Source organism: Pan troglodytes, chromosome 13, assembly GCF_028858775.2.
Source record: "Pan troglodytes isolate AG18354 chromosome 13, NHGRI_mPanTro3-v2.0_pri, whole genome shotgun sequence".
Taxonomy (NCBI): Eukaryota; Metazoa; Chordata; class Mammalia; order Primates; family Hominidae; genus Pan; species Pan troglodytes.
The window spans coordinates 117684645-117700345 of NC_072411.2; the positions used below are offsets into that span (position 1 = coordinate 117684645).

The 15701-nt window shown below is 41.8% G+C and overlaps 1 protein-coding gene across 20 annotated transcripts in view; it reads right to left on the reverse strand.

Moving 5' to 3' along the window:
• The window catches only part of FN1 (fibronectin 1), a 75328-nt gene extending 60645 nt beyond the window's left edge, over positions 1 to 14683 (reverse strand). For all 20 annotated transcript variants that reach the window (XM_003309459.6, XM_009444236.3, XM_054679327.1 and 17 more), the window contains exons 1-10: positions 14223 to 14683; positions 13261 to 13389; positions 11882 to 12019; positions 10392 to 10523; positions 9273 to 9410; positions 6731 to 6889; positions 3669 to 3860; positions 2721 to 2900; positions 1926 to 2102; positions 669 to 821 (exon numbers count right to left, since the gene is read on the reverse strand). In XM_003309459.6, the coding sequence (XP_003309507.1) occupies positions 669 to 821; positions 1926 to 2102; positions 2721 to 2900; positions 3669 to 3860; positions 6731 to 6889; positions 9273 to 9410; positions 10392 to 10523; positions 11882 to 12019; positions 13261 to 13389; positions 14223 to 14370 (1546 nt within the window). In that variant the 5' untranslated portion in view covers positions 14371 to 14683. The remainder of the gene's footprint in view (positions 1 to 668; positions 822 to 1925; positions 2103 to 2720; positions 2901 to 3668; positions 3861 to 6730; positions 6890 to 9272; positions 9411 to 10391; positions 10524 to 11881; positions 12020 to 13260; positions 13390 to 14222) is intronic.
• Between the last annotated feature and the right edge of the window lie 1018 nt (positions 14684 to 15701).

The window sequence follows — 15701 nt, forward strand, 5'->3', positions numbered from 1 at the left end:
TTCTGCAACACCACATGTAATTATTACTCCCGGATGGTGTTACCCACTGGACACCACAAAAGGAGAACAAATTCAGACCAATATCTACGCACTAGCCACATAGATTATTAATAGCTCAGAGTTCTCCCGAAATATTACTTTTCATATCAAAGAAATGGAAAACTAAAACACTTTTAAAAAGTCAATACCTCCTCATATTATATAGCTGGGTACAAAGGAGAAAAACTAATCTGAACAAGGAAAGTTAGTCCCCTATGTATTTGTTTCCTGAAATCTGGATCTGTAAGGATCTGATTTTAGAATAGCAATTTCTTCATTTCTTTACAGAAATTATCCTATCTTTTCTAGACATGAATCCAGTGGCATAGCCTAAAGCTGAATGGATCAAATGTTTCATTCTTACTTTTGAAGCCATCTTTTTGGCTCAGCCTAAGTACTTACATCCTAGGAGCGTTTCAGAACATTAGCATTGCTATGCCGCTTGTCTTAGCAGGCTGCCTGCTAAGTAAGCCTTTCAGGCTTATCTTACCATGCACAGTAGACTAATGAATGACGTGGCATTCCATATTTCTTCCCCTGCTTTTGGCATAATGCAAGTTTTCATAAAAAAAGTGTCCCTTTCTGTACCTTTTGCCATCTCAAATGTTTTCGTTAATCAGCCAGCATACCTCGAAGCTGCGAGTAGGCAATGCATGTCCATTCCCCACGACCATTCCCAACACACGTGCACCTCATCATGTGACCCATGTCATGCTGCTTATCCCACTGATCTCCAATGCGGTACATGACCCCTTCATTGGTTGTGCAGATTTCCTCATGGGCTGTTTGGAAATGGATGAGAAATGCACTTGATAAATGATCACCAGGTCTAAACACGTATGTGTGCAATAGGATCAGTTCAGTTTGGTCGTCCTAAGAATTCTCACTCGGGAAGAAGCTTTGTGTGCGTCAAAGAAATCTAAGTGCTGTCAGGTGAAGGGGTAGAATTTTTGAGCCCTGGAGGCAGAAAACGTAGTCCAAACGTGTCATAGAAAATAGTTACAGGAAGGGTTAGGGGATGTTAAACTAAGATAATATCTACACATCCACACAAAGGGTTCTTGCTGTTCTAGAAGCCTGGATTTAACTACTGCTTCATAACTTTTCCCAGTTCCAGTTTATTCTGGATCAAATAAAAACTATGGGTTTGGATATAGAATTACAAGCAAAAGTGGGTTTTTTCTTCTAAACTCAGCATCTTCTTTTGTTGAAAGAAATAAAAGTATAAGCAGTTTCTTTGTCTCATAGTCACACTTGACAGTGCCTACCGCACAGGCTCTTGTTTCTACAACTGGAAAATTAAAGGGAATCTATGGGGTTCTTGAAATCTGAAAAGAAGTAAAAGGTATTGGTTTCCATTTCTTCGCCATCTATACAAACTGGGGACCTTTAAAAAGAGTGAGATTCCCTACCTGTTAGAAAACATTGAGTTTTAGTCACTTTGGCACTTATTAATAAGTGATAGAGCTTATGCCCATCAAACCACAACCATGTGTCAATATTGTAGCTCTGTGACTAAAGCCGTCATACATATATTAAATGTTGTAAGCTACTCAGTTGTGTGCTCTTTACAAAGACAAACCTGTGCAAATTCATATTTCCAGACTTACAAATAAGTAATTATATTTTTGACATTAAATCATGTCAATGAGGTTTAAAAATTATATAAATAATTATCTAATTATTTTTCCCAATCCTTATGTATATGATGTAACAACACACACACACACACACACACACACACACACACATACACTTCACATGAAGTTTTCTGTTGTCTCAAAATTGTGTTAATGAATGAAATGGGAGTAAACTGGACACTAGTCTTTAGTCTCTACTCCCTAAATAGTTGTCAAACAAGACAACCCACAAGGGCTTCATCTTACCAGCCATGGGGCAGAACCCAAACTTCTGGTCGGCATCATAGTTCTGTGTGGTCCCACACCACTTCATGTTGTCTCTTCTGCCCTCAGAAGTGCAATCAGTGTAATTGTGGTTGTTGTATAGGAAGGGGAAGTGGCACAGGGCACCATTGGAATTTCCTCCTCGAGTCTGAACCAAAACTGCCAGGAACAATACACAACAAGGAAGGAAAAGATTACTGCTGAGCTTTCCAATGTACACAGAATTACTGGTCTGAGAGAGCCAGGTTTCTGCAGCTCATTCACAGACAGTCTATCTCAGAATAAAAAATGTCTGATAATATAGTTCTAAGCTTCTTAGCATATTTACCTTCACACCTTCAAAACAGGTTTAAATCCCACTTTCACTGTCATTTCCCCAGCACCCCCCCACAAAAGATTAAATGATAGTTTTGAATAAAACATTGTTTTAACCAGAAAATAAGCTAAGGCACTAAAACATTCATCCTTTGTATTCCTCAGCCCTGTGGGATCATCTACTGATTCCAAAATACAAGTATCTTTAATCACATCATAATCCCAATGTGTTAAATCAAATGAACTAGAAGACTACTCCCTTGGTGTCATTTCCCAACAGTACTGGGGAAGATGGAAGAATCCTCAGCTGTTACGTGAGCGCCGCGATCTCTTGAGTCCAAACTGAACAAAAGTGATGCTTCTTGGGCGGGTTCAAAATAAATGGCTAGAATGCTGGCAAATAAAAATAGGGCATGGAAGTGAGTTTTTCTCACTTCTGTGGCTCCCCCTTGGGACACTCACCAGTGTGGTCTGTGCAGAAAGAATATTTCTGGTCCTGCTCATAATTCGAAGTTGTGCTGCACCAAAGATGTCCGTCCTGTCGCCCTTCTGTGGTGCAGGAGTAGAACGTCCTGCCATTGTAGGTGAATGGTAAGACACATGGCTCTCCATTTGAGTTGCCACCGTAAGTCTGGGTTACAGCTACAATCATAATCAAAAGAGTGTCAGTAAACAGAGATGCTTTATCTCCCAGCAGCAGCTGCTTATTTATGGCTTCAATGAGATACTGAGCTTGTGCCCTCAAAGGAAGAAGCTATGAGTATAGATGCTCATCTCGTTAATTTCAGTCAAAATGCATTACTCAGGAATCCACGTCTACTGCGGATAGAACGACACCGGAGTTCTTCTGCTGATGTCCTTCATGACCACTTCTGCTGCCATGCCTCAGTTTCTCTATTTGTAAAGCTATATTTATACAGGTCAATTAAGGATGCTGCTTAAGGATGTTGGGATAATATTTATGACTATATCTATGCCATAAAATTAATATATGAGACTATTCTGGGGGAGAATTGTGTAGCAATTGTTATTGCCATAGTGACTACCATGTTTGTAGTGCAGAATACATATATTAGGTTATTGGAAGATGTTTACATCACAAAGCTGCTGAAATTTGAGATTTAGAATATAAAACATTGATGATTATTCAGAAAGTAGCTCTCTTGTAACAACACTTTAGACAAATAAATACAATAAAATTTTTACCCATGATATCCATGACCAGAAAGAAAATACATAAATTAAAAAGATTGGAAGAAACTATTTCAAATGCCAACCCTAATTGTTATCACACGGTGGTAAGATTACAGGCTTCTCATTTGTTTTATTGTTTCACATTGAAAATGTATTGTCCTTCAAAAACTAAATAATAAAGTCATCAGTCCTATTCTTCAAAAAGATAATGCATACCTGTCTCTTGGCAGCTGACTCCGTTGCCCAGGCACGTGCAAAGCATTTGCTTATTTCCTTGTATCTTCAGCCACTGCATCCCCACAGAGTAGACCACACCACTGTCTGTGACACAGTGGCCATAGGGAGGAGGCTGGGGGTGAGGCTGCGGTTGGTAAACAGCTGCACGAACATCGGTGAAGGGGCCAGTTCCTAATGGCATGAGAAGGGAATGTCACAAAACTGGTTGAGAGAAGACAATTCACTACTTTCTGCAGTCAGGATCTTCAGGATCTCACAGAGATCACTCTGAAATCCATGTCGCTACTGGCCTGGGACTGGAAAAAAACGTCCCTTATTCAGCAGTAGCTTTTGCATTTAGCCTAGGAAAGAATCCACAAGTGTCTACCAAGTGGTCTCCATCCTCCAGCTCAGCTGGGGCTACTGGGATTATATTTCTTTTTGTTTGTTTTTTGGTTTTTTGGGTTGTTTTTGAGATGGGGTCTCACTCTGTTGCCCAGGCTGGAATGCAGTGGCGCGGTCTCGGCTCACTGCAACCTCTGCCTCCTGGGTTCAAGCTATTCTCCTGCCTCAACCTCCCAAGTAGCTGCAATTACAGGCACGCACCACCATGCCCAGCTGATTTTTTTTGTATTTTTTAGTAGAGACGGGGTTTTGCCATGTTGGCCAGGCTGTCTCAAACTCCTGACCTCAGGTGATCCACCCGCTTCGGCCTCCCAAAGTGCTGGGATTACAGGCATGAGCCACCTCGCCTGGCCCGGATTATATTTCTAAATCACAGACATCATCCTGCCACTCCATACAGCAGATGCCTTCAATACATCCTCACTCTTCTGTGTAACCGAGCTCATCAGAGGGTGCCTTCAGCAGCTGTCCTGGATCTTCTGGAGGTCACCTCCACCTTCCACATTTTATTTCTCCTCTGGATTATTTGTGATTCTATTGTGTTTTTTCTAAAACCAATCGATCCTCTTAAGACAGCTTTCCTTTCAGAATAACACAACAGGATGTGTTGATCTTTTCTTTTTTTTTTTTTTTTTTTTTGAGACGGAGTCTCACTCTGTCGCCCAGGCTGGAGTGCAGTGGTGCAATCTTGGCTCACTGCAAGCTCTGCCTCCCGGGTTCACGCCATTCTCCTGCCTCAGCCTCCCGAGTAGCTGGGACTACAGGTGCCCGTCACCACGCCTGGCTAATTTTTTGTATTTTTAGTAGAGACGGGGTTTCACCGTGTTAGCCAGGATGGTCTCGATCTCCTGACCTTGTGATCCACCCGCCTTGGCCTCCCAAAGTGCTGGGATTACAGACGTGAGCCACCGCGCCCGGCCGATCTTTTCTTTCAACTTTTAGATATCTGTTCTCTTGAAGGCCAGGGCCCACTGCAGAACAGAATCAGGGCTGAGGCTAGACCAAAGGTACAGTGAATTCAGTGCCTCCCTAAGTGCTGCTGAACACTAGAACCCAAAGATGTTCACAGACAAAGAATCCCAAGGTCAAACGTACTAGGGAGACATGGCGCCCATCCCCTACACTCTACCATGGAGAGTATGATGTAAAGGAACACACAGATTCTGCAGAGCAGGTTCCATTTTGTTTAACCCATTGCTTCTCAAACTTTTTTGAACAATGGAATCTTTTCAGTATTGGCAATATTCATATATAGCTAACATTTATTGAGTGTTTATCCCCATTTAATTCCCACCTACACTTTTAATCTATTTTGGTAGATTGACATTTATAATTTTTTTAAATTTAATTTTATTTTACTTTTTTGAGATGGGGTCTCGCTCTATCGCCCAGGCTAGAGTGCAGTGGTGCGATCTCAGGTCACTGCAAACTCCACCTCCCAGGTTCACGCCATTCTCCTGCCTCAGCCTCCCGAGTAGCTGGGACTACAGGCGCCCGCCACAATGCCTGGTTAATTTTTTGTATTTTTAGTAGAGACAGGGTTTCACTGTGTTAGCCAGGATGGTCTTGATCTCCTGACCTCGTGATCCGCCCGCCTCGGCCTCTCAAAGTGCTGGGATTACAGGCATGAGCCACCGCGCCCGGCCAACGTTTATAATTTTTTTTTGGCCAGTAGCAATTTTATGAATGATAATAACTCAAAGATATTATCAAATCTAATCTTGTTCACCTTCATAAGTGCTCAAAGCAAGACAAAAACTCATGAAAAGAAGAAAAATTAGAACAACTAATATTTTTAATTGAAGGATGGCTGAGACACTATGTAATGATGTTGGCACATCATATAGTAAAACGTTAATCAAAACATATTAAAAATAATGAGAGGAGTGCACGTCCTTGTTGGCCATATTTCTCTCTTCAGATTTTTATGAAACATTTATGATGTAAAAATCTTTTTCTCATGCCAAAAATGATTAAAACTTGTTTCTTAAAAAGAATGCTTAGATATCATGTCTTTCATGGCCATCTCTAAGTCCTCTCTGAATTTCTAAAATTTCGAATGCCAATACATGAAGAAAATAATTGTGCATTACTTTATAGAATGTAACAAAGTTTGCCAGAGCGTAGAAACCACACGTAAAGGATGGTTTCCACTACAAAAAGAGCTCAATGTCGGGACAGGGAAGTATATTTCATTCAAAAACAAACAAACAAAAAATCCAAATGCACTTTTTTTGTCCTTTCCTAGCAGAAGAACCAGGTAGTCATATAATTAATTATAACTCTCATTTCCTTTCAAATGAACTTTGGATATTCAAAATACGTGTGTGTGTGTGTGTGTGTGTGTGTGTGTGTGTTCTATCCACGGTAAGTTTTATGATGCTAGCATTCTTTAAAACTCAGTTTTATCTTTTGGAGATAAATCTGGCTTTTTTCCCTCTAAGGTTTATTTGTATGTCATTTTTCTTTTTTTCTGAAAAATTTAAAACTTGACATTAAAAAAAGTTTTAACAACCAATAATGTGTAAATTATCTTAGGTTATTAGCTGAAACACTGCAAATTATCCTCAAATGGCATGTCAAAGGAAAGATGGATTTGCGGAAATATTTCTTGACCTGCTTCCCCATTTCCCGCCCCTGCTCGTCCTGTGCCTCACCGCTCGATGTGGTCTGCACAGAGGTGTGCCTCTCACACTTCCACTCTCCTCGGCCGTTGCCTGTGCAGATGCACTGGAGCAGGTTTCCTCGATTATCCTTCTTGCTCCAGGTGTCTCCAATTCTATAGGATGTCCTTGTGTCCTGATCATTGCATCTATCTGTGTCACAAAGGAAGCACATACATACATCAGGTCGAGAGTTGCAAGTGGTCAATTCAAACTTAAAAAAGGAATGCTATCTATGCCTGGTAATCTATTTGTGGTAATATGTTCATATTCAGCTCTGGTGCTGCAAGGTATTACACTTCTGAAAGATGAAATTACATTTGTTACAGTGGAAAGGGAGCTGAATGGTTTAGTCTAGTTTCATCTCTCTGTCAAATAACATTTTCATTTATCTATTTATTTATTGTTTTCACACTGTTCCTTTGACTAACTTCATTCTCTGGCATTATATTTCATCTTTTTCCTTCTCAGGCTCTTCCAGGATTTTTCTTAGTCATCACTGTTTATGGCCTGCCTTTCAATAGGGACCTTGCTTTAGAAAACTAAAAACAGGCTAAGTGCGGTGGCTCATGCCTGTAATCCTAGTACTTTAGGAGGGTGGATCACCTGCAGTCAGGAGTTCAAGACCAGCCTGGGCAACATGCTGAAACCCCCGTCTCTACTAAAAATACCAAAAAAAAATTAGCCGGGTGTGGTGGCGGGCGGGCGCCTGTAATCCAAGCTACTCGGGAAGCTGAGGCAGGAGAATCGCTTGAACCCGGGAGGTGGAGGTTGCAATGAGCTGAGATCACACCATTGCACTCCAGCCTGGGCGACAGGGTGAGACTGACTCAAAAACAAAACAAAACAAAACAAAACAAAACAAAAACAAGCAAACAAAAAAAAGCTTATAACAATGGGGAGGCAAGCAGGTATCAAAGGGTCTTCACCAATGGCTACAAAGAAGCTATAAAAAGGTGGTAGTATCTCTTTCTTCATTTGTTATGTAAAAAATGTAGAGGATGCACAATTTCTTTGACTAAAATATTATTTTCCCTTCCCCTATACCCAAACATCTACAGTATTTAAAAATCACTAGCAAAATAGCCCCAAATTATTCAGTGTTAGCCCTCCAATGGAAGAGTGGGATCAACATAAAATGATAATTTATAACTAAATGACCATTAGTCTATGTGTTCATTTATCTGGTAAATAGATTATTTAAATTATAATCCAAATTTGCTCTGTGCCACGATGTGAGTATAGAGGATCTGATGTCTTTGTGAATTGGATATTGTTGCAACTCCTGGGTTAGAGAAAAAAAATTAATAGTTGATGTAGGTTCAAACAAATACACACCCACATCCATCTACCACAAGAACAGAAGTTTGCATGAAGGTATAATTACTGATTAGAGCTTTTTCCCAAATCCCCAGCTAAAAGTATTATCATCCCCTGAACCTCCATAGCACTACTTTCAGTATTTCTGTTGAAATCTTTAATACTGTGTTTTGCAGATGATAAATATGTATAAGACTTTCTCATCTCCCTGACCCCCTAAGTACTCTTTGAAGGCTGGGCTAATGTTCATTTCATATCTGCACCCCTATAATACCTTGAACAAAGTAAGTCCTTATAAAATTTTTTGGAATAAATGACTTCTCTTTGAGAAACTTTTCCCAACTTGCTATTTAAAGAGTTCTAAATAACAGATAAGGTTTGAATCAGACATCTAATTTGTCTTAAGCTAAAATACTGCCACAAAGATCTTGGAAGTCTGATGATCACAGTAACATTTTAAATGCAAAATATCTAATAAACCAGCAAGTTTCTGGGAAAGCTTTGGTCAAAATGGTTACCACTTTCCATGAGAGACCTATTTTTGTTAGCAAAGAATTTGAATTTGGATGATGGCTATGTTAAAGGTAGTTAAATGGTTTCAGCTAGATAAATAAAACAGGTTCAAATTATTTGGATTTGATTTTAAACTTATTTACAACACCAGTAGTTAATGGCTGTTTTACTTCAACAAACTCTCTAGCTGTTATTAGTTTACAATATCAAAAAAGGAGCCTTGAAACCCAAAGGCAACAATTAAGACCCCAAGACAATCTTAGAAGGAGCAGTAAAGACGCCAGAGGCCAGCTTCTTTACAGCACTAATCAAATGCGTTAGGTCAGAGACACTATCCCTAACTCCAGAGTAGATAAATCATTTTAATTTATGGGATAAATTCTTTTTAATTTTATCAATTTAGCCTGTGAATGTGCCCTATTTAAATTTCAAACATAGAAGGAAACCTAAACCTTTTGTTCAACTCTATGTCAGTGGCAGTGAGCTGAGATTGAACCTTATCAAAGTGATATGTTTTTCTATTTATGTAGTCTTCTCTGAAGATGCAGAATAAGTTGGTTATGAAAGTTTTCTTGACATCCAGAAGTTACCAAAGCATGCTGGTATACTGGATGTGTTCTGAGTAACATAGTACTACCCTTCTCTCTAGGAATCCAGAAAACAATACCTGGCTTAATCTTTAACATAAAGATGTAAAACATACTTCTAGAAGTGCAAGTGATGCGTCCGCTGCCTTCTCCCAGGCAAGTACAATCCACCATCATCCAGCCTTGGTAGGGCTTCTCCCACGTTTCTCCGACCACATAGGAAGTCCCAGCAGCATGATCAAAACACTTCTCAGCTGTAGGGAAATTTGGAAGAAAAACAGGAAAAAAAGGTTATTTTGAATTGTGCAAGCTCCCTGTAATTTAAAGTGTAGTGTGTAAGCAAAAATTCAGCCACATTTTTTTTAAGTGGCACTCTGTTCAGAAAGAATGACACACCCAGCATCTAAGCACACAGTAAGTAGCCAAGGCAAAAGAAAGCTCAAGCTGAGTTGGCAGGCAGAAATTCCATTCTCCTAATAAGTACATGGACTACATATTTTCAGCGAGCCCCAAACTTCCCAGCAGCATTTCCAGTAGCAAGGATCTATGTATGTACCTAGTCTGTGGGAGACTACATATGCAAAATTCCAATCTTAATTATAAATGACCAATTATGAATTTTGAGTGGCCTAAATACAATGACAAAAAAAGCTATTTTTAAATATTGGAAAGCAAAACAATACAAAACAAGACAAAAACCTCTAAATTAGAAGACAAGTAAACGGAGTAAAATTTATAGCCAGAAACTTTCAGGTTTGTACTTACAGAATTCAACTGAGGATTGAGACCCAAAGAAGCTCAACAACTTTTAATTTGAAAAGAAATGACCAGAGTGTGACAAGCACACACTATTTCATGTTTCGGTCCAGGACATTCCATATAGAAATGTGTCCAAAGTGTCATTTTTTTTTTCTTTTAAATAAATTATATCTTGACCAAGGAGGAATCTGAGATCAGCTATTAGGTAAAAGAAATGACTCCATTCTAAATCTTTCAATTCTACCTTATGCTTTTGAAGCAAAGTTAAGACTTCTATGTGTAGTCAGTACTTTTTGATCTGATTCCTGTAAGACGACTATGGATTATATAATAATTCATTATTTCAAATAAAATTCCCATTTCTTTATTGGTTTTCACTGGAATTCAGGTCTATGACCTATGTAGATGTGATTCTGGTCCAACCCCACATTAGAACTAAGCATCCCAGCTCTTGCTCAGCCCTAAGACTCACACACCTATGGGCTTGCAGGTCCATTCTCCTTTTCCATTACCAAGACACACACACTCTAACATGTAACCACCAGTCTCATGTGGTCTCCTCCAGGTGTCACCAATCTTGTAGGACTGACCCCCTTCATGGCAGCGGTCTGTTGAAGATACAACGAAAATGTTAGGAGAGGGCAGAACAGATTTTTTTTTTTGGTCTCATATTCCACCCATGGTAGGTACTTAGGTTGGCTAAAGTAGAGACACAGACAACAGCTTTCCCATCAGAGACAGGGGAAACGTTAACAGGTCTGGTCACTTGAAGTCAATTCAATTAAGTGTCTTGCTTAGAACACAATGGAAAACCACAGAGAAATCTGGATGGCAAGGAAGAGGTCATGAATCCTGCTTTCCCAGAGAGATCACAGGAAATTGGGTCCTAAGCAGAAAAGAAAGGCTGGGAGGCTTGGTCTTCACTCATACACAGCAGCCTAAGACTGAGACTAATTCAGTGAAAAGGCCACATCAGGCATAGCACTCCCGCTTTTGGGAGCATGGAGAGCCTGTATTTTACCCTAGGATAGAAATGTCATTTTGGTGGAAAGCAAACAGACATACGCATATAAAGTGTGGAAATCCTGGTAGTTTTCTAAGTTGTTAAGCCCAATGGCACATTCAAATGCTGAACTAGATTGTAAACACTATGGACCCTTGCCTCTTGCGATTTGCCTGTGAACTTGGATAAACCCTAACATGAAGTATGGGGAAAGTTGATTGGGCCTATTCACGCGGGACTTGTTCTTTTGAATAGATGTCTTTAAGATGACTTACATTTAAAGAATGGATTAAAAAACTTAAATACTATGTTAATAGAATCTATTGGTAACCCAGTGAATCATACTGGAAAGAGTGCCTTAGCTAAACTAGAGTTGAGAATCAGCCGGTTCCCAAAGTTCCTTAGCAAACCCTATTGGGTTAATAATTTTGTATTATCCCTAGGAATAGTGACATCTGCTTCCTGGGTATAACCTACTGGTCACCAAGAAACCAGACTGTTTCTGTGAGGTGCAAGAGGTCTCTGCATTGCAAACATGAAGACCAGACAACACACGGCTGGTTCACTCTTCATGAACACCTTCCCAGTCACTGCAGAAAAGTCTCATGATTTGTCTAGCTTGAAGATATCCAGGTGATTTAAAATGGGCAACTCCCCTAAGCATGTCTTACTGAAATGGAACCCAAGAGGTCTCTTGGTTCTACTATGTGCACAAACACACACACTCATAAATGCACACACACTCATAAATGCACACACATCAAACACTGATTCCATCTGTGCTCATACCCATCTTTAAGAAACACAGGAACCAGTTGGGTGACCACTTAAGAGTACCTGGTCACCAGGGGCAAACCTCAAAGTTAGGAATATCCAGTCATGGATAACAGAAAATGACAGTGATGGTAACAGAGAAATTCATATTTGATATTTTGGCATCATTTTACACAATCTCTTCCTTACTTGCGATGGTACAGCTTATTCTCCCTCGCCCAGCCCCGATGCAGGTACAGTCCCAGATCATGGAGTCTTTAGGACGCTCATAAGTGTCACCCACTCGGTAAGTGTTCCCAGTGTACTTGTCAAAGCAAGTCTCTTCAGCTGAGGGGAAAAGGAAAGGCCATGTGAGCCTCACTTAGGTACAAGCTTTTCTAGTTCACTAATCCCCTCTAAAGGAAAACCCACTTCTCTATTCCACAAGTAACATGGTACACCTCAAAGAATAAAATGAAGTGAGAGATACAGATTTTTATCCTAAGCTCTAATAAGGCCATGGTTTTTGACCTTGACATATTGTCAAATTTTCTGTAAATTATTCATATTGTAGAAAAATCTCAGGCTCTCAGGAAAAGGCCATATAAAGTACTAACTTATGACAGAGCTAGATTTGTGAAGGGTTTCACATTCCAATCTCTGACTCAGAAAGTCAAAGCAAGGTTCACATAAAAAGCAAACGATTGGCCGGGCACAGTGGCTCGCGCCTGTAATCCCAGCACTTTGGGAGGCTGAGGCGGGTGGATCACCTGAGGTCAGGAATTCGAGACCACCCTGACCAATACGGTGAAACCCCGTCTCTACTAAAAATATGAAAATTAGCTGGGTGTGGTGGCATGTGCCTGTAGTCCCAGCTACTCAGGAGGCTGAGGCAGGAGAATTGCTTGAGCCCGGGAGGCAGAGGTTGCAGTGAGCTGAGATAGCGCTACTGCACTCCAGCCTGGTGACAGAGCAAGACTCTGTCTCAAAAACAAAACAAAACAAAAACAAACAAACAATTCGAAGATCCCCACCTCCCACAAGGCCTTGACAGTTGTTAATCCTATGATTTCCATTTTCCCCTCATCAGTGCCTCTCTGACAGAGTTGCTATAATTTATGAGAAAAATATCATTGGTCCTGAAGGAATGAGAACTTTGAAGTGGCTAATAGTTTTGTGTTAACTGCCGCTGACAAATCATTTTACGATGTAAGTCCCCAATGTGTTTTCTGGCTCATAAACTAACAGTTTAAGATTTGAGACTGCTTTCTAATAAATTAAAATTTTATAAGCAATTTTTTTTTTGTCGGAGGACACACAAAATCTTTCATTTTTCTCATCAAAAACTTTGGGAGAGTAAAGCAAAAAGAAGACTCTAGGAACTAATTTGGGAAAGATTCGTTTCTTTGTTTTAAAGGTAAAAGCATGTGAAAAGCAAACATAAGCAGTTTTTAAACGTTTATTAAGAGGAAATGACAGGTAATTCTATTAGAAAAATGGTGTATGTATTTTTACTTACTAATGCAAAGTTTAACAATTACCACTTCATGTATTAAAAGATACTAACTATGGGGCTTGTTGTCACTTACCTTCAGGTTTACTCTCGCAGTTAAAACCTCGGCTTCCTCCATAACAAGTACAAACCAACGCATTGCCTAGGTAGGTCCGCTCCCACTGTTGATTTATCTGATAGTGTTTTCCATTGTCATAACAACCGGCTGCAAATAATTGAAGGAAAACGTTACCACATTTGCATTTCTCCTTTTCCCAAAATTATGGAATTTTCTTCATGTGAATCTTGAGGTACATATTTTTTTCCTTTTAACTTTGCTAAAAGTTATATACAATGATGTCATTTCCATCTGGCCAGAGGTCTACATTAAAAAGTTGGAAACATTTTGGAAGGCAGACAATTGAAGTCACATTTTTAAAACATGCAAGGAACTTAAATATTCTTTTGGAGTAATAGTCAAAAAGGACAACTTTAAGCAGCTGTCTCAAACCAAAAGGAGGGTGTGTCTTTGAAAAACGGAAAGAATTTCAACCTCTGTTCTTGGTGAAGTATCCTGAGCGGCCCTAAAGAGGTCGGAACCAATTACATCTCTTCCAAGTTAATTAGAAACAAGACAGCTATTTCAATATCCCCTTTCCACCTCCATGTTGAAAATATTTGACCAATTATTTAACAGAAGGAAATAAGTAGCAGTAAGGACCACACTAATCCCAGACGGAAAATTTATAGACATGCATCATTTTTCTCTTTAAAGGCAAGTTTTGGTTAATTCCTAGAAGGACAATCTGAACGTGCAGAATTTATTAGAACACGGGAAAGTCGCAGAGTCCTCGTCCTCCAATGCATGGTCTTATCATCCCAGGCCCTCAGAACCAGCCTGCTCAAAACTCGATCTTTTTGTGTGCACAGCTGGTTTCTCTCAGTAAAGCGCGCACACACTCGCACACACGCGCGCGCACAAAACTTCAGCCCCAACTTTGGTCGGCTTTAGGGTCCCATCCCTCAGGCAGCCTGTTTCAGCCCGCGGTCAGTACTCACGCTTGCTTTGACTGACAGCCACCGGGGACTGGGGCTGAACCATTTGCTGAGCCTGCCTCTTGCTCTTCGAGGCTCCCGTGGAGGGCACCGCTGTCCCCAGGCACAGGACGGCCAGCAGCAGCAGCCCGGGCCCCGGACCCCTGAGCATGTTGAGACGGTGGGGGAGAGACGCCCGCACCGGGAGGCAAGTTGCCACCAAGTTTGCTTCCCTTCGCAACCTGCGGGAAAAATCCCTTCTAATGCCTCCCGGGGGTTGTCGCCTCCAAGAAGGTGGGGGCCAGAGGGTGGGGAAGGGGACGGGTGGAGGGACAGAAGGGATGCAGAGGACCAGAGAAGTTGTGGCTGCAGGTCCCCTCTTCCCGCTCGCGCCTGGGGTTCCCTCTCCTCCCCCTGTGCAGCACAGCCGGCGCGGGCGTCCGAGTGCCGGGAGCCGGGGCTTATATGGGACGGTCCCCTCCCGCCCCTCTGGAGGCCCGGGGCGCGGGGGAGGAGAGACCCGCCGGGCTGTCCCCGCCCCGCCCGCCGCCGCAGCCGACCGCGCGCCGATTGGCCCGGGCTCCGGGTGACGTCACGGCGGACTGTGGGTTCGCAGCGAACAAAAGAGATGCTGATGGCCCGCCAGGACTGGGGCAAGACAACTTTTTTTTCGGTTTCCTTTGCGGTCATCAAACTTTTTAGGGGATGGGGGAAGGGATGGGAAGCGGCTGGGAGGAAAGGGAGTGGCTGGACTTGGGTGAAGCGAAGGGGTTGCAAGACGCTCCCCCTTCCCTTTTCTTTTTTATTGGGGGTGGTGGTAGTGTTTGAGGACATTGCGTCACCTCTCGTCGGGGTGGAGGGGGGGGAATCTCTGCTTATAGGAGTGTATTTTGTGAGGAAGAAAACCCATAAAATATCCACCACCTTGCAGCTGTTAAGAATCCAGATTTTCAGTCCCAGGGCGGGGCTGCCTTTCCCCCCATCCCGCTCCCTTTCTTTGGACTAAAGGGTACTGACTCGGGACTCCCTTATTTTGTCTTCACAGCTCCCTGTTCGGACTTCTTCCCTTCTCAGCGCTGTGCCTGTCTGGCTCTGAGAAAGGGCCAGCGGGCGAACGGGGAGCAAAGGGGAACAGAGACCTTTAATGAGCTTCTACTAAGTACCGGGAGTTCCGCGGGGCGCTTTGCAGATCCCGGGGAAGTTCAGAGAATGAAGTTTTCTTTTGCAAGGACAAAGTAACAGTACTTTTTTACATATGCAGGAAAGCCTTCCTTTCCTGGGGATGGGACGCCCGTTTCCACTGAAAGTGAAATCGCTGTGAACAACCTGAAAACTGGAAAGTTGGACCAGCTGTGGGGAGAGAAAGGTCTTCGTGTCCTTTCCCACGTTCACCGTGCCAGTTACACACAAAGCAGAGATTTTTTTGCTTGAATCATTAAAAGCCGGGTGGGTGGGGGGCACCCTATGTACTGTCTTGCCCTCCTTCTGCCCCTTTCTCACATT